The 23,224-nt window shown below is 38.0% G+C and overlaps 1 protein-coding gene across 1 annotated transcript; it reads left to right on the top strand.

Moving 5' to 3' along the window:
• The first annotated feature begins 2,954 nt into the window (after positions 1-2,954).
• LOC111567890 (integrin-linked protein kinase) lies at positions 2,955-22,121 on the top strand. Its single transcript, XM_023269269.3, has 13 exons — positions 2,955-3,098; positions 4,430-4,676; positions 14,050-14,215; positions 15,963-16,058; positions 16,790-16,886; positions 17,007-17,090; positions 17,332-17,417; positions 17,535-17,644; positions 17,865-17,992; positions 18,197-18,318; positions 18,490-18,589; positions 20,339-20,469; positions 20,586-22,121. The coding sequence occupies exons 2-13, from the start codon at positions 4,588-4,590 to the stop codon at positions 20,733-20,735; spliced, it is 1,359 nt and encodes a 452-aa protein (XP_023125037.1). The 5' UTR covers positions 2,955-3,098; positions 4,430-4,587; the 3' UTR covers positions 20,736-22,121.
• The last annotated feature ends 1,103 nt before the right edge of the window (positions 22,122-23,224 follow it).

Consider the following 23,224-nt stretch of genomic DNA (forward strand, 5'->3'; position numbering starts at 1 on the left):
ACCCCTATGGAGCAATGTCTGAATGCTCTCCTGCTGACACTCAACAATAATTATCCTCAGTTGCAGTTGAAACTGAGTCACTTTGAAATCAGAATACAAACTACGTTATATGGTCACCTTTTCCATTACAGCCCGCGTGTATTAATCTAGTCATGGTAACTTTTAGTCACACATTAACAGCCTCTATACTGCATATACTTTATCACACACAGGATTTAATAAACCTACATACATATGCTTTTTGTTTTGCTACTTTTAGGTTTCATCTAACATTTTGTAACTTAGAAAACCTTGTCTATAAACTGATGTTTTATGACTGAAATGACAAAAAAAAATAAATTTAAACCTTGTAAAAAAAAATTTCAAGCCCAGGGAAGCTGTTTTTATGTTTGTACATACTCTCTCTACAAGTCAAAACAACCAGCATCATGTAACATCAAACACCAAATTCTATAATAACATACGAACCATGTGGCACTTTAAGGTGGATTTTTCCTTTAGGACATGAACATAACTGTAATCTAATTCCTTTTAAAACATCCTTAAGAAACTCGACCTTTAAATAACATGCACTTTGGAAATTAACTCTATTCTGGTCATTTTTGCCACAAGAATTATTAATAAACATACATAAAACTGGATGAATTAAAACTTCTGAACAAATTTTAAGTATAAAAATGCAGGTGTACTGCTTACTTACTTATTGCACTTCGATGTCTGTAGTATTGTGTCTGTATCTGTATTGTGATTTTATAAGAATAAAAGTTGGATATTTACATTTTATTGTGTGAAGGAGAGATACTGCAGTTCAGCCAATCAGACCAGACATAGAAAAACTTACATATTTAACTCTGGTGTTAATCAGTGTATTCAAATGTATGCATTACCATTATTTCTTGCATTTAGAGGCAAAAAAATCCCTGTACAATGTCACTATTTCCTAAGTGCAACCATTTCCTGGTAGACTGATTGTTATCTTGTGTGTTATTTTATTGTGTACTTAAGTATATTTCTTGTTTAATTTGACTTTTTTTAATGATGTCTCTGCATTGTTGCACTATCCACCTTTGCTGCTGCAACACTGCAAATTTCCCTGCCCTGTGATTAATAAAGGACTATCTTGTTTTAGATAAAAGCCAAGCTCGGCACAAGAGTAGCAAATTAGCAATAGCTATAAACTCTCTGTGCAAAACATCAACCTCATGCTCTTCATTGAAAATATGTTTAACTGCATTGTCCATTTCAAAACAATCTATTCTATTCACATTTAAGGGAAGTGACTGCAGCTTATTGTGATCATTTAAAGGGGAAGGCTAACATGGTTATATATTTTCCTCTTTCTGTTGTGATCCAGGCCTATTGTCCAATCTGTGATTATTCGTTCAGCCTTTATTTAAACTTGGAGCACACTGAGGTATAACGGCCTCATTTACAACATAATTACTAAGTAAGAGAATAAAACCTATTGGAACACAAATATATATCAAAAGGCAAAATTAGTAAAATAAAAACATTAAGTAGTGGATTTTTAAGTGCAAGTTTTAAAAACAAACAAATCAACGAAAAAGAAGAGCAGCTGGAAGTTGAATAGGATGAAATCAAAAACTTTAACTGCACAGAGATTATAAATAACTCAAGATTTAGATTACTTTGCAAGTAATTCCATGTTGCAGGTTCACACTGAATAAAACTGGATTTTACAAGTTCAGAAAAAATGGCTTGCAGTGTAATACAGTCATTTTAATGTGTATTTTAAGGGCCTACATTTAAATTATATTTATATTTCATATTACTATATTTTAGCTTTAGACCTGTGTTCAGCGTTGAGTCTTATATGTTGTTGTTATATAATTTAAATATAATGTAATTTTTTTAAAAACATGAAAAAATTAAGCCTAACGCTGGCTAAAACATTGACACTTAGATCAAAACAAAAACATTTCCAACTAGTTTGTGCATTGTCAGTTTCTGCACCATGTGTAGCATTTTATTTCATTTGCAATACATAATGAGTTAAATTTCATTTAGTCATTTCTCAGTTGCAATATTTCAGTATCATGTGCAATATTTCATTTTCATTTGCAATATTTTGATGACATGGGCAATATTTGGTATTGGTATATTCTGACTTATGTACAGTCTGTAATATAGATAATAATTTGTGCAATTTTAATCTTTTTCTCAGTATTTCTATTCATGAAAGATTCTGTGCAATACCTTTAATATGTGCAGTGTTGTTTCTATAATTTGTATTTATGGATATTTTGCATTGTTTTCATTTTTGTACTACATTTCTGAAATGGTTGCACTTTCTTTGCTGCTTTAACAATGAAAATTTTCCCACCGTGGGATTAATAAATGGTTTTCTTACATTTTTCATTTTAATTTACAACATTGTCACTGTTTTCAAGAGATCCAAGAGTTTTTATGTGTCACATGCTCATATAGTATGTGCAGTGAAATGCAAAGCGACTGTTCTCAAGGCTGTGTAATAATAATAAGACATTATAAAAAAAACAAATTTTTAGAAAAACAATAGAAAGAGAGGAAAAGTCAGCATTATAAATAATGAGGTAGAGATCTGTAATGTGCAATTTTTCATTTTCATCTAATTTTTCAGGTGCAATATGTCTTTGTCATGTGTAAAATTGCTTCTTACCTCAGTTTATTTGGCAGCAATATTTTTTTTCAGTTGTAGTCTAGGCTTATTTTGACTGACTTATTTTTATTCTAGTATTCTTTCCTCCTTCTATCTAATTGCTTTTTCACCTTTTAGGCACTGCTTTTCTTATGTTGTGTCATTTTGTTTTTTCTGAGCAATGTCTGACACCAGAAATTCTTCCAGGATGAATAAATATATTAAATTTATGTTATCTTAAAAACATGACCTGAGGCTGTTATTTTTTGGCCTGTTGCAGTTCCCGGTGCGGCCTGTAGGCGGCGGGGTGGCGCTGTGTCCCTGTGTCCCTCCGGTCAACGTTAGCACGTAAGCACGGCGGTGCTGAGGGTGTGGACGTCCCGCAGCTCTCCGTCCACCGGAGAAAACACACTTCTGCTCTGTCTTAACTCCTCTACACCACAACAGGCGAATATATCAGGTAGGTTTATCTTCACGGAAGTAGATTCTGGTTCAGTTTGACATGTTTTTCTGCAAAAATAATGACAGAAACCTTCAGTTTGTCAAATGAGAGAAACGTTGGCTGCCCGCGGCGTCAGGACAGTTGGTTAGCTAGTTAGCAAAAAACCCTGCTTTCGTCTCATGTAATTAACAAGAGGATATTGGAAGCAGAAGCAGATAAGAAGGTCTTTTCTGTTTTATCTAATGTGAAGAAAGTACCCGGTGTTGCTGCCATGAGCTGAGGGAACAGCCAGCAAACTTAAATGAGCATTTCCCCCTTGTGTTAGCTGGATAGCAGAGCAGCTAGTCGGGCTGCTGTACAGGTTGTTAACAGTGGATTCATTACTGTGACACCCGTGTTTTTATTCACCAACTACGTTAATCACCAACAAAAACACTGCCCGGTTTCATTATAGTCCTGGATTAATGGTGTGTTTACTTAAAGTGCAGTATGTTCAGTAGAAGTGCTTTTCTTGTTCAAAATTTAACATCTATTCCTTCTCTGATAGTGTTTCTAATCAGTCACAACTGTGATCCCACTTATTTACTAGTGTCACCCCACATCTGTAACTATGTTACAGTCTGCTGTCTTCGTTAATATCTTGCATTTGTGTAGCCAACAAATAATTTCATCACAGCTTAGACTATGTAAATATGAAGTCATTCATATATTCATTGTTTGCTTCTAAGCTGTATCTATTGTGTCAGTGAACAATATGTTTTACAATTTGATAATCAAAGTTGAGTGGCAAATATCATAGTTATTACCACGATCTTTTCATTTTTAAATTATTTTTGTGGACAAAAAAAATCTACTGATGCTTGCTTGTTTTGGCTGAGAATTGCTCCCAAACCCAAATATTTTCAATTTAGCATCACATAATATGGAGAAAAGCAGTAAATCCACTGACTTTAAAGCTAGAACCGGGTCATGATTACCATGTCTGCTTGCTGACTGACTTCAGCAATTGAACGGTTTTCAAATCAGCGGCATACACACTTTCTGTCAATCAACAATATATGAAAGAAGTATAAATTTACCATGACCCTGAATGAAAATCCGTATCTTCCCTGTTGTGTAGGGTGCCAGTAACAGCCAAGTTTTGTGAGTCACAATGCCATAGACTGCGCACCCACCCAGTATTACTAAGGTGGATAAGATTACTCGGCACTAGATGTTCCTTCTTTTGTAGCTGTGTTCTTTTTTTGGTTTGTACAACAGGATTAAATGCTGGTCAGAATGCAGGTTGAACTGACAGAAAGCAGTTTAAACAAAGCAATTTTACTTTTTATGTCCCTTTTATTTTTCAGGTTTGTGTGAGTGCCACTGAGCCTCTGTGATTGTGTCCCTCGGTGTCCCAGAAGAGGGACTGATGCTGGGCAGGACTCGCCTCAACCCCTGGGGTCGCCTCTTTCGTCTGTCCCAGTTTAGTTCTGCACCTTAAGAGAAGAAGACCGCATCAGGAAAAATGGACGATATCTTCACACAGTGCAGGGAAGGCAACGCAGTGGCAGTTCGCTTATGGTTGGACAACACAGAGAATGACCTCAATCAAGGGTGAGCCATGGTTTATTTTGCAGTGTCAGTAGATGTTAATGGTGTCCAGAAATTGCAAATCACTCCTATCATAGCAATTAGAATGCAATTACTTAACTTGAACGCAGGAATGCAATATCAAAATTACTTGTACCCTGAAGCATGTCAGAGTCTTGTTGTTGTTAAGGGAGTGTTTTAATTAGTTTCGCCAAATGTTCAAGAACAATTACTTTCTGATGCCATTATCCAGTAATAATATCACACTAATTATGGCCTGATTAGCTTGTTTTCTCTCTAAACAAACTGTTCAAGCAGGCTGAAGAAAAATTAAGTTCACGTTTTTACATTCTCCTAAGGGTCCGCTTTTTTGTGTCTTGATTTTTCAGCCAAAGATTCCTTTGCACATTTGTACTTAATTGCAGAAGACTTGCCCCAACATGAATTTGTGATTCCAGATAACATGTATCTGAGAGAAATATGCAGTGTCATTGCTTACTTTAAATTCTGCATTCTTTAACCTGTGTCCTGGTGCAGGCTGAAAGCCCGCCTTTTCAGTCCCCGGTGAGATTGTGGCCTGAGATTGAACCCATTTCCTTGTGGGTGCATGTTTATGTCCAGAATGCCAGTGGAGTAATTCAAAGGCGTGATGTTGGACAGGAAACATGCTGTGATGGCACAGTTAGTCACGCTTACAGTTGTTGCTGTGATTCAATTCAGGCTCCACAGACATAAAAACTCTCTGGACATAAGTGTGGGAATGTATTAACGCAAGGTTTAGGTGCAGAAAATACGGCAGGCTTCTGTCATACTAATTTAACACGTTTAGTGTGCAAAGTTTCTATCTGATATTTACAGTTCAACAGTCCTTAGCTGCTTCGTCTTTTGTCCTCAGCTGACTGTAAAGAAAAACTTGGCAGAGCCTGCCAGTCCAGTGTTGATGGCCACCCATGAATCTAGTCTCTTTGTTGTTTCTGTCCTAGAATTAGACTACCGGTGTTTGTTTTCAGAACAAACGAAAGAATGAATTAATCCATTTAATTATAATGGCTGTTTATGTTGGCACTGCTCCCTTTCTGTGTTTTTCCTCTCTGTTTCAGCGCAGTTATGGTTGTATGGATTTTTAGAGAAGCAGTGATTCATCTGCAAAAGAGGAGCCTTTGCTTATTTTCATTTTCTTTCAATATTTTTGCAAAGTTTAAAATACAAAAGATCAGTTCAAATGCACCATTGTCTAATTTCACAGGTAATATAGGGGAGACCATGATTCATGGTTTTGAGTGAGAGATGTAACTCTGCTAATAACTGGAAATAGAACATTATAGACAAAAATCTGTACATAATTGTAATAGCACCGCCTGTTAGTTTCTATCCCTGTTCGTCCTGTTCGTCCTGTCCAGTCTTTGTTTCCCCTGCACATCACTGAGGTGTAGCACTGCCCTCCCTGGCTCATAATAGGGAATTCTGATAAAGAATGTCTGCTTAGCATTCAGGGAGGGCTGGTGATGGTCACACACATGCACTAAATATAAAAATATTTACCTGCAAGACTAAAATATGCATCAGTCTCATATAATGTTGACACCCCTTTTGTGGAGTTAAACAATGAGAATAAATGCAGACAAAAAAAAAAAAATCTGTACATGAAAACTTTACAATTGGTCCGCCCCATTTACTTACAGGAGGAGAGCACAATATTAGGAACACTTTTAAATGTAGTGCAGTCCAGTACACTACTAGCACCCATTATGATTTAAATAATAAACAGAAATAAAATGTAACCATTGCCTTTTTGACATCCATAAAAACTGAAAACGTTCAAACTCCGTGGACATTGAATTTCTGGCAAAGCTGTTGTATTGAATTACGTTAGATTTCACAGGTACACTTAATGCAGTGGCTGGAGAGTGCATACAAAACAATGACGAGACAGAATATAAAATCATTGTTTTGCTGCCTGATGAGGTGCAGTGATGTGTCCAGGAACATTTTAATCTTGTGAATTGTTTGACAGATTTTTGCTGTAAAGATCACAGAGGGATTCATACATTTATTACCATATTATAATTTTCAAAAATAGCTTTTAAGGTATGATTTGCAAGAAGTAGCACAGCCAAAGATGGCAAAACTCCTTCTTTTGTAGCGGTTTTGTGCCCTTGTGTTCCTTTTGTGCAGAAAGAGTTCTTCTTTTGCTTTGTTATTTTCTTTTAATTTGTTTTCAGTATCCTTCTCTTATGAGCCTGTGCGATTGCATTGAGCCAGTGTGGACACATGCATCCCCACATGTGACCCGCCCATTAGCTGATTGCATGTCAAGTTCCCTTTTCCGGTTGCTATATCTCTCCCAGTGGGTGAAACGCATTCATTCTTTTGCTTTCTTTTCCCTTACAGAACCTCAAATCCTTCCTTTTCTTTATCTTAGTAAACTCTCTGTACTCTCTGTCAGATCCTCAGTGTAATATTATCTGTGCTCCTCGATGACAGTGTGTTTACACTGATGTAATTCCCAGACAAAGAGTAGTAGCGGAATGCTGAATCTCCTTACAAGGAGCAGCACACGGGCCTCAAGGGAACCATCTACCACCTACCAAAACTAAAAGAGAGGGGGAGGACTGGAGAAGACAGAGTGTGTGCGTGCGTGCGTGCGTGCGTGCGTGCGTGCGTGCGTGCGTGCGTGGCCAAATAGCGAGTTTTTCAAAAGAGGAATGCACAGTTAAGCCATAGCAGCGCACATCATCTTCCCCTCCCCCACTGATATGTTTCCGGTATTTGTGTCCCATTGGTATTAGATAGCTCCACTCATTTCCCCTCCATGCTTCCTCTGAGTTTTAGAAGACTTAATTGCAAAGTTTAAAACATGCTCGCCCAAATAGTTCTCTCGAGATGATTTCCACTTCCACCTGTCTAGTTGGTGCATAATGTTGGCACAAGTTCTGGTTTTGTGGTGAAAATTAGCTTACAGAATAATGCGTGACTTTACATTTGAGAGCTGTTTTAGGTTTGAATCCATATTATATGTGAAGGTGATTCACAGTTAATGTTCCTTCTGAAATATCTGATAATAAAATCATCACTGTGTCTCTGGAGCAGCATCAATTTTTTTTGGAAGAAAAGAAAGTGAAACTTTTTTGATTCCATCCTCCTAAATATGAATATTTGCTGGTTTCTTTTCTCGTCTATGACAGCAAACTAAATATCTTTGGGTTGTCAACAAAGCAAACACAACACAGAGAATGACTTCAATCAAAGATGAGCCGCAGTTTATTTTGTTAGTGTCAGCAGGATGTTAATGGTGTCCAGAATTTACAAATCACCTCTGTCATAGCCATTAAAATGTAATTTAAAAAGTCATTTGAATACAGGAATGCGATATCAAATTGCACCTCCAAGCATGGCAGGGTCTTGTTGTTATTAAGGGAGTGTTTTAATAGGTCTCTGTGAAGGTGCAACACATGATCACTTTCTGATGCCATTATTCAGTAATAATATCACACTAATTGTGGCCTAATTAGCTTGTTTCCTTTCTAAACGAACTGTTTGAACAGGCTGAAAAATAATCAGAAGTTTCTCACAAGGGGTCCTCATTCTTGAGTCTTCATTTTTTAGCCAAAGATTGCTTGCGCACAGTTGTACTCATTTGCATAAGACTTGTCACAGCATGAATTTAATTATTTGCAGTCCTAGTCTGGTCTGTAGGACATCCAATAATAGTGAAAAATGTCAATTACAGTTTCCCAGAGCCCATGATATCATCTTAAGAATCCTTGTTTTGTCCGAATGTCAAGGCAGCAAAGGCAGCAAATCCTCACGTGTGGAGTTAAAATTTAGAGAATATTTGACATTTTTGGTTCTTCCAAGACCTAAAGTGATTAACAGTTATCAGTAGAGTTGCTAATAAATTTTTTGGCGATCTAGTAACTGATTAAGTGACTAAATGTTTCACTTTACCATTATTCAGTTTATAAAAGTAATCAGATTTTATTTTAGTAACATATATTTCCATATATCCTTGGACAAAAGGCATAATTTACAGCTCTTTAAAAACTAAAATGTGCATCTTTCCTCACTATTGTCAGCATTTTAAAGAAGAAATCAATGTATAATGTAAATCATTGTTTGTTGCTGTCTTGTCAAAAAAATGTTTGTTACAAATAGACACCTGACTTCTCTGCTCTTGTGTTTTTTTGGCCTATGAGGGTGCAATCGTGGCTTTGTTGGTTGTCTCCATTTAGCTCCTCAAAATATGCATCTAAAAGAAACTGAGTACATGTGTGAATAATAGTTTGAATCTAGCATTTTCTTTTCACTCGTGATTGTCACTGAGGGTAATGGGCAGTAATTGTATGTTGTGTTGTTAAGATTGAGGCTCTGTGTTTTGGAAGTGGGTGGATTTACAGGGTGAATACTGATCCTAACCTCTTTAGTCAGGGCTGCACTCTGAGTCTGTTGCAAGCACACTGAGGTTCAGAGGCTTGTTCAAGCAGGTAGTGATGGATTCAGAGGAATGAGTCGACACAGATGATCAGGTTTAATATGTCTGACATTGTTGAATTATTACTGATTGCTCTGATATGGAGTTTTACCAGCTCAACTTAAAAAAAAAAAGACCTTCAGTTATATCAAACCATTGCTTTTTGTTTTGTTAATCTAAACACAGATACCTGATAATATTTTAACTAAATTTTATCAACAGAAAATTATTTGGTAACTACTTTGTGAATTGATTTAATATTTAAGCAGTTTTGAAGCCAATAATTTGATGGTTCAGGTTCCTAAAATTAGAAATGTCTGCCTTTCCTTAGCCCCTTTTAGACATGCATTCCTTTCTGTTAATCTGATGGCATCTGAACACTTTGGCTGCATGTCTGAATGAGCACTCTGGGCACTTCTGTAAAAGTGGCGCTGGCAATCTTAGTAGATCAGACCTGGTAGCAGTTCAGTATCATTTTAAACACACAAGTCTGAACTGCATGCAGTCGCATTAACAGATAGGCACGCACATAATTACTGAATACACCATTTAATGTCTCGTGCATATTGTAAATTTCACCGTGGCTCTCTCCATCACTGTTGTGAAGCCATGATGAAGAACACAAAAAAATTACCTTTGTTTGAATGCTGTCACTTAAATAGATTCATGAAACCAAAAATGTTATGTATCTTATGCCTGAAAAAGGGCTATAGTCTTAAATTATAGTACATTAAGTCAGTTGCAGTCCTACATCAGGTCAGACTGTTATTCTAAATGCCGTTATCATAACAATAATGATGAAGTGATGTCCACCTTTTTCAGATGTTAAGACATTACCTACAGATACATTGTGAATCTTGTGGATGCTGGCTGTTGTAGCTGTGTGCTCTTCACATGTACTGTGGGTCCCACAGGATTTCTGAGTGGTTCCATTACTTCTCATTAGATGACACAACAAAGAAAAGAAATTGTGCAAAAATTTGTTTCTCAGAAGTAAAAGCATTGTTTATTGTGCTTCTTTTCACTCATTGGATGTTTCTGTGAAAGTGTTTTCCGTTAGCCGAGGCCTGTTATATGACCTGGCGGGGATGTCGATGCAGAGACGTCCAGGGTACAGACAGGGGCCCTTCCTCTGGCTCTTCACTCTGCCAAACTGAGCTCTGCTGGCAGGTGGAAGTGCCTGAAATAAATAACCACAGTCAGTGTGGAGAGGGGGAGCCGGAGAAAACCCTGGCACTCAAGTGCCCCTAGGTTTGTTGGATGAAGTTAGCTTAAAGGGAAAATCCATCCTGTATAAAGTGCCCTGGAATAGAAATACATGGAGACACCAGAGGGCTGAGCCTTGCTGCTTGTAACCACAAAGTCCATTTCAGCAGTTTTATGTGGACTGGAACCTTTTTCTGTTATTAAGAAATAACCATCAGATAATTACCAGTTAGGACTGAGTGGTGTTTTACAAGCTCTGCAAAAGTAATTTGCAATGTGTGTTGTGGTGGTAAAAAAAAAAAGGTTACATCATTTCTCAAGATAGAATCACACAAGAAGAAAAATGAGGCAAACACAAATCTTAATTGCAATAGAGGATGTAGAAACCCTCAGATAATACCTGTTAGTTGATTTTTTGTTGTTATTGATTGCAAAATAATTCAATCTTTTGTTCCTGCAAAACCAGTTAAACATTTTCCAAATGCATTACACTATTTAGCTTTTCTATTTTCTGTTCCAAGTAAATTGGATTCCACAGTGTGTCTGGTGATTATTTTATTATATCCTTTGAAGTTGGACAATTGCACATGGAACTAGTGCTGGGTGATATGATGATACATACCGTGAGAACGATAGAAAAGGGTCTATCGTGCCATTTCTCTTCTATCGTTTCTATCGTTTCTAACCTAATTTTATCAATTATTACAGCAAATATATCATTAAATAGCCTGCAACGATTGTGTTAGTGTTTTCTTGTCACTGTGCATACTCTAAGTTTATATAAGTGAAAATAAAGAAGAATAAAAAAGAGATTTTTCGCAAAGAAACTCCGTCTTGTGGTTTTTGCGACATGACGCTGCTTTACGTTCTTTGATTGTCACGCGGGTTTGTGACATGCTTTATGTTACTTAACTCATGAGTGGTGAACGATGGAAGCGCAAGAGGTAGGGCTGGCCCGAATAGCAGTTTCTGGGCTCCGGATATTCGGTCCCTATTAATGACGAACATTCGGTCCGCTCCGTAACGTCCGGGGGTGGGGGGTTGACGGACGGACGGAGAAACGACTCGAATATTCGGTTCGGTCCGTGAGGTCAGAGGCGGTGAGCTAACGGAGGAAAAAGCCGAATTTTCGGCTCGGTTCGTAACGCCCAACGCGGGGGTGGAGGTAGGAGGGGGCGAATATTTGGATCTCAAAATTAATATCCACATACCACCATCGGACCGGATATTCGGGTCCAGCCCGAGCAACAGGTTGAAGTTTCATGGAGAAAAGTAAGCAATGAAATTTTGGTCAAACTTTTCAGAGAATAACTGAAAACATACTTTGTTGTGGTATATCGTCATATATATCGTTATCGTGATATAAAATAATCCATATCATGATATATGATTTTTTCCATATCGCCCAGTACTACATGGAAACACAAACCTGCTTAAAAAACTAATTTTATAACCTGGTTTATTGATTTTATGGCATTGTAGTAGCTGTGAATTTTGTTTCTTAATTTCTAACTGTATTTTTTTTTACTGAGCGAATTGTTGTTTTTTGCAGAGCTCAATTAATTATGTACATGATCCAGTAGTATAGATTATTTTGACAATTGTTCATTCACTTCATCTATTAAATGCCAGATTGTTGAAGTTTACATACCAGAATATCTTATTTGACACTGAAACCCCCAAATAGTCAATGCTGTAACAGAGAAAGGATGCAAATCCTCTCTTTTGAGAAGTTGGAATCAGGGATGACTTGAGTTTGTGATTAGTTATAGACCTCCAGCTTAAGTTTGGAACAAATAGTGAATCTAAGTTCATAAAAAGCAAAACTATTAATCACTCTTGCTTTCAAAGCCATTAGCTTCTGAACTCTACCTGCTCCCCCAAATGGGCTAAAGTTTAGCACCGAAAGCTTATAAACTCATAGGAAGAGGTTGTTGGGAGTTTTTCTCTCATAAACTTGGGCTAATCAGTTTTTAGGATTTGGCCTTTTGGTCTGAGAGGAAATTGCACTTGGACTAGATCTGGTATGAAGGAAGCAGTTTGCACAGATAGATGTGTGTTGTGGGACTGAGGGTCTCTGTGGAACTCTTGATGCTGTTTTGAGCCGAGCCCTGCAGGATGTGTGAATACAAGCCAGTGAATTGATGGTGGTGGAGGGGCAGGGGCTCAAATTCCTGCAGATTCATAATACTCCCTCAGTTCTCAGATCCTATTATGCTGTCTGCCTACTCATAATTTCAGAACAAGTGCATAACTTTATTAGCAGGATGATTGTGCTGTGTTTTGGTGCAAACAGTGAGGCAGTATGGAAAGTTGAATATATCATCATTGCAGTACAGATGATATACAGCGGATGAGGGAGGGGAGAGAGTCTGCAGTGGGAGTAAACCTGATAAGAGAGCAGGATGTGACCACGAAATGTAAAATGACAGTCACATACAGCAGCTGGAGTACGTTTGTGCAGCACTGCTGGGTGGAACTTCTGTTTTTTTCTTCTGCCTTTTCCTGATTGACTCTCTGTCATGCAGCTCTGCCCGTGTCTTAATCTATCAGTCTTTATCTGTTGTTCACCAAGGAGACACTCTGTCATGTTATCGAGGCCGTTGTCCTACATGTGTCGCAGCTGGTGTCACAGTGACACAGAGGAATGATGAGGTCCTTAAGCTGTTGTCTCAGTCTGAGTTGCATCAACTTCCTTTTTTAAATGACAGAAGTGATAAATTCTGCATTATGCCCTCGCACAGCTGAGCTTCACAGCACATTGGCTAAAACTACTGATGTAGGTACAGATAAGTTACTTGCGAAAATGAATGCAGTCTGTATGCTAGTCCTATGAGAACAGAACTTAATATAATACTAATATTAATTATTCAGTTGTGTTTTGTTGATTCAACTTTAGGATAATTTTGATTGCTGCAGTGTGCAGTGCAGTTAATTGTTTTATGTTATACTTACAGATGTTTCTAATATTCTGTCCTCATAGGGATTTAGCCAGTGGCAAAATATAAGAATTGTTACCGGAAAAAAAATGCATGCATTTCGAGGCACAATATACGATTTTGCTATCAAATTGTCAATAATAACAGGACAAGACATAGATTTCTGTCAAAAAAGACTTACTGTGTGTGAAACAATCTTTCTACAGTGTGTTGCTACAACCAACAGGGTTGTCAGGAAAACCCTGTCATATTTGTATTTTTATAACATTTAACACTGTAAAGGGATATATTTGAACAGCACTCTAACTGTAACTGCCAAAAATGACACTTAAATCGACATGTCAACATTAGAATCGTCATGGATTTATGATTTATTGCAGGATTGTATCAGACTGGATACTTTAGCTTGTTGTAACTAATGTTTTGGAAATTGAGTATGTTTTAAAGTTTTATGAATTCAAGTCACTTTTAGTCTATATTTGTGCGAAACAGCTAATTATATGATACATTTTTATGCTGACCACCCAGTTTGCTCTGGCCTGCCTTTTTTGAAAAGTGATATTTTGATCGTCAAAGTAAAACACATATGTGCCCAAAAACAGCCCCAGTCTGTACGCCTTGTTCTTTTGCCAGTTAAACCACAAAACAGTTTGCATGGAAAACTTTTATGCTTTCTCCCTCAAAGTCTTACTTAGCAGCTTTTCCTGCAGTTAAACGCTTTCCTGTGCTGAAGGATTTCATGAAACCTGTGCTGAATATGAATCTTCTCCTGTCATTGCAGAGATGACCACGGCTTCAGCCCTCTTCACTGGGCCTGCAGAGAGGGTCGCTCCAGTGTGGTGGACATGCTCATCATGAGAGGAGCTCGCATTAACGTCATGAACCGGGGAGACGACACGCCTCTGCACCTGGCTGCCAGTCACGGACATCGTGACATTGTGGGAAAGGTAGGCTTCATGTAAACACAAAGGCACAGGGACACTGGAAAACATTCCTTCCTGGTTCCTTTTGTGTTTCTTTATCTCAACAGGAAAAATAATTGCGAGAATATTTGCTTTCTCCCTGTCATTAGAACATGGCTGACTATCCGTGGTCTGTATTCTGAAGTGCACAGTGATCCCAAATAATATCTTATGTCAGATTAAACTGGAGAACATATGTCAAAAGCTGGTGAGAGAGCAGTGAGTTTGAAAATAGTTCCTCATGCACCAGTGTGAAAAGTATAATAAAATAATGACCTTTTCTTTCTATAGTGTCTGTGAAAACCAGAGTTACAAGGTGCTTTACAAGAAAAAAGAGCAACAATAAAACATTTAAAAAGGCCATAATTAAAACATTAGAAAGAACATAATAGAATACTATATGAATGAAGCTTGTTCCACAGCATTGGGACAAAAAACAGGGAAAGCATAGTCCCCATTTTTTTTATAGGCCTGGTCTGTGGAATATTTAACAACAGTTGACCTCTGATCTGAAGGGTTTGAATGCAGAATAAAGGGTTAAAAGTACTGAGATGGAAAGCGCAGTCGGACCATGTAGAGATTTAGAAGTAATCAACAGAATCGTAAATTGAATTCTATAACAAATGGAAAGCCAGGAGAGCGCCAGGACTAGAGTGATGTGTTCCCTGTGTGGAGTAATTGTGAGCAGTCCTCCTGCTGTGTTTTAAATCAGCTGAAAACAGGCAATTGCTGCATTGTTCAGGCAAGTCAATAGTGAGTAACAATAGTCCAGGTGGGCGACGATAAGGGTGTGGATGAGTTGTTCAACTGTGTTTTTATGGAATATTGGTTTGATCTTGGCAGTATTTCTGATTTTGTAGATGGCAGGATTGAACCATAGATTTAATGTGGTGTTTTAAGTTGAGGCTGTGATCAAAAACAACTCCCAAGCTGTCAAAGTGATGCTGTATCTCTGTAAGTTTTCTTCATAAACACAGGATATTATGAAACTTGAGGTGATATCGTCTGAGCAGCAATTATAAATCCAAAAATCCTGTCTGATCTTGTTGTTTCACCACCAGCAACTAAGGCACCTGAAGTATGATTATAAAACCTTCGTTCTGCTACACTTGTAAAGCATAAAACAAGCTTGCTATTTTGTGAAAGTTGGTGTTCTCCTGAAACCATTTTCCACCAGAAAAAGTTTAAATAATTTATTACTTAAATGCACCATTTATCCACAATTATTAGCTGCAATGCGAGTGGCAGTACAAGGATACATTCTTTGACCGTGTGTGTCTTTACTAGATCTCATGCAGCTCATAAAACTGCAGTGTGTTTCTCTTTAAGGTGCATCATGTGGCTGTATGTCCACTATCACTGGTTCACTGTCAGACATGCAACATGCAGTTTGACTCGTAGCTGTGAATGTTATGTAGCAGGTACAGCAATGTAAACTGTTTCTTAAACGTTTTTTTTAAGGAAATATCAAGAGAATGTATGTGTTAGTGCTGCTCATAGTACTGTTGTCATAGTGTGAGGCTTCTTCTGCATGATGTCTGATTTAGAATCGCTGCCAGGCAGTTTTTGAGTTTAATATTAGGCATGTCTCAATACCTCTGGTATGTGTCCACAGGCAACACAACCTTCCATGATTTTTCTTGGCAGCATTAAGGCTCATCTCTGTATACAGCCCAAACAAGATCTGACCAGCCTTGCTTTGCATATAATCCTTTGTTTTTGATTCTTTTAGCTGATCCAGTGCAAAGCAGACACCAATGCAGCCAATGAACATGGGAACACACCACTGCATTATGCCTGCTTCTGGGGCCAAGACCAAGTGGCTGAGGTTAGTGCGCCCCCTGGTGGTGGTAACGACGAGGCTGTTTTTATTTCTGTTAACCTTCTGAACTCAAAGTGGTTTCTGGGTGTTTTTTTTGCTCCTTTCACTCACTGTGGACTCATTTTAAACTGCAATTTAAAGTCCTGCACATTTATGGAAGCAGCACAAGCATGACTAGAAGTACAGAGAACTCAAAAATACAGTGTGTGCAGGATGACTGAGTTATAAGGCCATAAATCAGAAAAAAAAAAAACCTGCAGCTGAATTCTATGGATTATGATACAAACCTTGAAAAATCTTGGAATCAGTATGTCAATATGTGCAAAAAAATTTTCAAGTGCACAGAGATGTTACTTGTTTCCTATCTGCCCTGCAAAAACTTCCAATTTTTTTGTTACATGACTGAGTCACTAATATCTTTATAGTTTTGCTGAGAAGCACACGGTTTTTGTTTTTGGGAGACTGTGATTATTGCAAATACTTTACTTTTGGCAAAATTTTAAGTATGCCGCCGAGTAAAGTACAATTTTAAGCTTTAGTTTGACTTATTGTCCCAACAAAACAGCATGTGACAAAGTAGAAAATTCCATGATTTTCTCTGTTTTTACAGCTAATGGCCCTGGTCACTGGTGTAATTTTGATGACTTTTTAAAGAAAACACGCCCTGCCGACTCCCTGCCAGGGTTTGGCATTCACAGGGTTAAAATGTTGCTGACAACTTTTTTTCCATTTCTCAGGACCTTGTGACTAATGGGGCTCAGGTGAGCATCTGTAACAAATATGGGGAGACTCCCCTGGACAAAGCCAAACCTCACCTGCGTGAACTCCTCCGAGGTATCTCAAGTGCCTGTTACAATTCTGTTCCCCATTTTAAATGGATCTCAGGACCAATCTTATATCTTTGTGTTTTGTTGCTCTATTTTATGTTGATTTTCTTATTTCTCTACCATCCAGAAAAGGCTGAAAAACTGGGACAGAACTTAACTAAAATCCCCTTCAAGGACACGTTCTGGAAAGGCACCACTAGAACTCGACCCCGTGAGTCGCAACGACACATAAATCAGTTCATTAGCTGACCAGTTTCCATCCTTTGGTTTGGTCAAAGTGCTCCATGAAAAGGAAAAATGTTCCATGCTGGCCTCCCAACTAATTTTACTGTGGCTTTTGAAATTCCCACCACTTTCCTGTTCACATGTTGGTCTAAATTTCACATAAACAATAGGGATTTTGTCTGAGCTTTGACTTGTCACTTAAGTTTGTCTCCATCTTGTGTTTTTAGGCAATGGCACTTTGAACAAACACGCAGGCATTGACTACAAACAGCTTTCTCTACTTGCTAAAATAAATGAGAACCAGTCTGGAGAGGTACTTTATATTCTTTTTGTGGTTTATTGTGCTTTATATTCATGTAGAACTGCTGATGATCAGTCAAAGGGACACATCATTCACTTTATGTATTCTGTATTTGTTTCTCATCCATAGTTGTGGCAAGGGCGCTGGCAAGGAAATGAAATTGTTGTTAAGGTACTAAAAGTTCGTGACTGGACCACTAGGAAAAGCAGAGACTTCAATGAGGAATATCCCAAACTAAGGTTAATATTTAATCCTGACTTTTCTACATTCTCTGTCCTTTTTGCTGTGTTGTCCCTCATCTCTGTTTGCATTGCGTTGAACCAGACTCTGTGTATTATTTATTTTGGAGGGAGTTGCATCTCACGCAAGACGTTTGTTTATGTCAAATCCTCTGTGGGTTTGCCTCTTTTTGTCTGTCTGTCTCTCTCCCCTGTCCCTCCCTCTTGGGCTTCATCCCAGGATATTTTCCCACCCGAATGTCCTACCCATGTTGGGAGCATGTCAGTCTCCTCCCGCCCCTCACCCCATCATCATCACACACTGGATGCCGTATGGCTCCCTCTACAACGTGCTGCATGAAGGCACCAGTGAGTACTTCTACTCTGGTCACAAGGTCCATGCTTGTCACCGGTTTTGGTGATTTGCAGGCATTTGTGATTTATTGCACTTAAGCATTTGTCATTTTGTTGCCATCACTTTTTTCTACTGCAGCAGTTTCACTGTCATCCTGTTATGTGGTGAAGAAATAGCCGCTTGAACCTGTTATTACTTGTTCCTTTCCCTGCTGTCAGACGTTGTGGTGGACCAGACACAGGCGGTCAAATTTGCTCTGGACATTGCTTGTGGAATGGCTTTCTTGCATACACTTGAACCAATGATCCCTCGCCATTATCTCAACAGCAAGAGTGTAATGGTAAGAAGAACCTATGGCTTCATTGTAGCTTTGCAAGATCATAAATCTGTCAAATTGTCTTACACAATAACAGACTTACCAAAGGAAAGTGTTGCCTAAAAAAGCTGCAAAAGGAAGTGATGTCCGCCACACTTTCAAGTGACATTTCAGTCAGTGTTCTTGTTTCCACAGATAGATGAAGACATGACAGCGAGGATCAGTATGGCAGACGTCAAGTTCTCCTTCCAGTGTCCTGGCAGGATGTACTCGCCTGCATGGGTAGCCCCTGAGGGTAGGCATCACTCATATTGCACAGATCTAAAGTGACAGCCGAAGCCACACAAGCTTGAGCGTGAATGATGGATGTGGGGAACTCCAGACTGTCTCTGAGCCAAATGTAATCTAGAACTGATTTTCTCTTGAGATACACTGAAAACCAAGCAAGCTGGAAAGATAAACTGATTACAGAGTGAAAAAGTAACCAGGGAGCTTATGCAGCATTAATGCAAACAGTAGCATCAGTCCACAGACGGTTTACAGAACAATGTATGGAACATGTGATACAGAAGATTTGTCACCACTGGTTACCATAGAAACAGTGTCCATACAATCTATGTATAGTGGGTTGTGAGCTATGAAATTGGGAGCGTCGCTATTGATAATTTGGTTTGCAAAGAGAATTGACCCAAATTTTCTGTTTCTGTTGCCCCATCTATCTGTAAACTGCTATTTATGTTTGCGATGTTTGATATCGCATGTCAAAAGATCTTCACTTTATTTCCATCCCTGAGATTCAGTTTCCATAGCAACATACACTATAGCTGCTAGATCAGAGATGAAAAGCCCACGGGACTCTTCTGTGGGTGTTATGGTTATCAAGCACTTCTTAGAGCGATTCACGAAGAAGTAAGAGTCTCATGGTTTACCACAGTAAGAGGGAAATGTAATGTAATCATTTCATCATGATGAGGCTTTAAGATTTAGGACATAAGTAAGTGTGTGACTTATGGTTGACCTGCTTTAAGTGGATGGTTTTAAAGGACCAGTGTATTGGATTTAGATAGATCTATTATCAGGAAAAAATATACTTATCCTAATTATGTTTTTTTTGGTGTACAGTTGTCTAAAAATAAGAATCATTGTGGTTTTGTTAGCTTAGAATTAGCTTTTTATATTTACTTAACGGCGGGTCCTGTTCCACAGAGCCAGCCATGTTGCACTGCCACGTTTCCACAGTAGAGCTGAACAAACAAACCCACTCTGACTCCAGACAGTCCTTCACATTGCACTCTTCAACCTCACCGCTATATGCTCTCAAATCCTCCACAGTGGAACTTAAATGGTACAGTTCCTGGGTCTTAAATGAATGAATAATTTGCTTCATGGATAAAATACCTGCTCGGACACATGTAGTCAGTGTTCTGACAATATTAGTAGAAGTAAAACTTTTGTACAAAAAAATCTAGTTTGGGCTGATGTATAGACTGGTAGATGCTGAATATGATGTTGTTGGAATATGACTGGCCATGAACACTCATGTGTACATAAAGTAAAGAATGTTTTTGCAGAAAGTAGGGATTGATTAAACATTGGCCAGACTGATTATTCAATATTCAGCATTTTTTGATTATTAGTATCTTTATTTTTCTAACCAATTCCAGATTTGAGATTCATTTTAAAAATTGACATTTTGGCTCAGACACAGCTGCCCAATACACCTGTGGAGAGTAACAGCTGATCAACACTGAAGGATAAATGTGAGAATTTGCTTTTTAATTGAACATATGAAAAACAAAAATAAGCAAAGGCATTTTTGACAAAGTTTTGTGTTGAAGTTATTCTAAAGTTTTACACCAAGACTGTCCTTTTTACTGCAAATGTATATAATTTCCAAATACTAGTTGTCGGTCTCCTTGATTAATAATCAATGGTATCCACGATGAAAACAACATAGTGGTTGATCCCTCCAAAGTAGAGCGACGATGTGCGTGTAATTTGTTTCATTGTGTAACTTTCACTTGCGTCTCTTTGTGTTGCTCAGCCCTGCAGAAGAAGCCAGAGGACATCAATCGTCGGTCAGCAGACATGTGGAGCTTCGCCATTCTGCTGTGGGAGCTGGTGACCAGAGAAGTGCCGTTTGCCGACCTCTCCAACATGGAAATAGGCATGAAGGTCGGTTTATGTATTTATTAGATCACTACCGAATAATAATGGCTTTCAGGCAAGGCTCTTAATTATTATGTGTTCGTTTAACATAGTCAGTCATGCCGGTCTGTTCTGTGTCTTAGGTTTCCTTGGAGGGTTTGAGGCCCACCATCCCTCCTGGCATCTCCCCACACATTTGCAAGCTCATGAAGATATGCATGAACGAAGACCCAGCAAAGAGGCCTAAATTTGACATGATTGTGCCAATTCTGGAAAAAATGCAGGACAAGTGAAAAAACCCCTCTCCAGCCCTCGTTGATTGAACCGACGAATATACAGATTTTTTTTTTTTTTTTTTACCCCAGATATGACTCTGATATGGTGGTGTGGTGCTTACCAGTATTGCCTTAAACTCTTACTCTACAGCTACATTCAACGCCACTGTAGCTTCTGCTTCTGAGACGAGTCCAGCAGCAGTCACTCCTTTTATATTGTTTTTTTTTCTTCTTTTTTTTCAATGTGATATCAAGTTTTTATTACTGTCTTTGTCATTGATCTGCTGATACTGTCTCGAAGCTTATAGTATTGACTGTTCATCTTCTGAACCGTAATCACGTGGACTGAGTACAATCTTCTTCAAATGACCGAATAGCCTGTGGAGGTCAGCATGACAGTGTTGGATTGCTCCAGTTAATTTAAGGCCTTATTTTATCCAGAGAGGGCTCACCGTTAAAAAGTCACCTTCTAAAGTTACTGCTCTTTTTATATTGTTGGCTTGTAATAATAACATATTAACCCAAAGCTTGTCTTGTGGGGAAAAAAGGTTTGTTGTTATAGGAGCAACATACGACTGGGAAAGCATGACGAATGTCTGAAAAGGAGCATTTAAACATGTAAGATAATTAATAAAACTTGATCTAAGTGAGTGGTGCCCTTGAGTGTACGTACAAGTAGCAGTGTTGTACCGGTCAGCTTGGCTGTGTAGTGGTGATGAGCTTATCTTGAGCATTGGTTCCTGAATGTATCCTGTACAACCTGCTGACAACAATTTAAAACTGGCCTTATAAACCTTCTTTCCGTGCCACAATACTGTCAGTGTTGATATTGAAAGATTACATTCATAATGCAGCGCAAGATTGTCGATTCTCTCTTGGTTATTGTGTTTATGTAATCTGCTAGATTACTTTTATTTGTTCATTTAATCTAGTTTATTTTCAGTACTTTCCCCTCAGTTTTTTACTACATAGTCTGAATTGTTATCTCTACAATAGGCAGCCTCTGTCAACATGTCTCAAAGTCTTCACATGATCTCAAATGTTATTTTCATGTTGAATACTGGAAATCGCTGTAGTCCAGCATGTAGTGGTTTGTTTTCCTTGTGAGGAATGAATACTGCAACCCACACTGTAATTTATTCATGGATATCACAGGTACAGTTAAAATTAGTTATTGTTTTGGGTGTGACTGGGACATTAAGGGGTGGAATCAACATTGTGCAAACTGTTGTTACTTGGTCCTGACTTTATATCGATCTGATGGGTTGTTTCTCCCGCCTGCATCCTTTCTATGCCTCCACCAGCTTGCTTGTTTGTGCCGAATCACAGGCTGAAGCCAAAATCAAGAATGACTTATACAAATGTATGTATTTATATATAAGTATATTAAAAATGAAACATGGACAGCTTGGATGTGTACATTTATAGAGGGAACTGGATGTCACTGGGTCATTCAGGAAATGTGTTGGGGTGAAGCAGTTGAATGGAATAACACAAGGTAGCAAATATACAGTTTGTAGGACATGTAAAAGTAATTTGTCAGCTCATTGGTGGTCCTGAAACCACAGGCTAATGGTATAATGCAGTAATAATAATAACAAGCTCACTGTAGCCATATGTCTCAAGCAGTTCACAGATAATTATGCAAATAACGTAAAAATACTAGATGAACAATTTAACTCCAAAAAATAATTTAAAAGTTCAGTGAAGTGTCACGTAACTCCCTTTACCATCAGTACCTACTAATCAAAGGCCATTTCCGTAGAATGGGTTAAAATGGTTCTTATAATCAATGAAATTTCATTTAGATCAGATTAATATAGTGTTTGTGGTTCAAATATCCAAACAGCTGAACTTTTTTGTCCATGCTAAAATATTTTTCTAGTCCTAGCTGGCATAGTTTTATAACTTTGGCATAATATTTCGTGTATATAAAAATATATTTAAAACTTAGTTTACATTCCTTAACAATGAGAAAGAATTTAATTTGAGAGCGACTTTTGATACATTCGGACTTATAAATGATTTAATCTTAAAATCCAGCTTGTGGTAAAATAATTAGGTGCCACTTTCTGAAAGTCAGTCTTTACAAAGAAGATGATAAATGCTTTGTAGATCTGGCTAAACCAATACTAACAACTATTAGGCTGCCAGGTTGTAAATAGTTCCTTACTTAAAAATTTAGATATTCATTATTACACACATTTAAGTTCATTTATTAAACAATGCTTTCTAAAAAGTCACCAGCCAAAGTTTGTCAGCCGTCTGCACTTATAAATGTAAAATTAATCATTAATAAACATCATGATTAAATTATGGTGTTTGTAGAGGGCAGATGTAAAAAGTGCATTTACACAAGTGCTGTGACTGAGTATTTTCTCATACAACTTTATACTTCTATGCCACTGCATGTTAGATAGAAATATTACACTTTTCCTTAATTATCTGTAAGTTTACAATACATATGATGTTTTAATAATGATATTTTGTTTCAGATTTAACCACCT

This window comes from Amphiprion ocellaris, chromosome 7 (assembly GCF_022539595.1).
Source record: "Amphiprion ocellaris isolate individual 3 ecotype Okinawa chromosome 7, ASM2253959v1, whole genome shotgun sequence".
In the NCBI taxonomy this organism is placed as follows: domain Eukaryota; kingdom Metazoa; phylum Chordata; class Actinopteri; family Pomacentridae; genus Amphiprion; species Amphiprion ocellaris.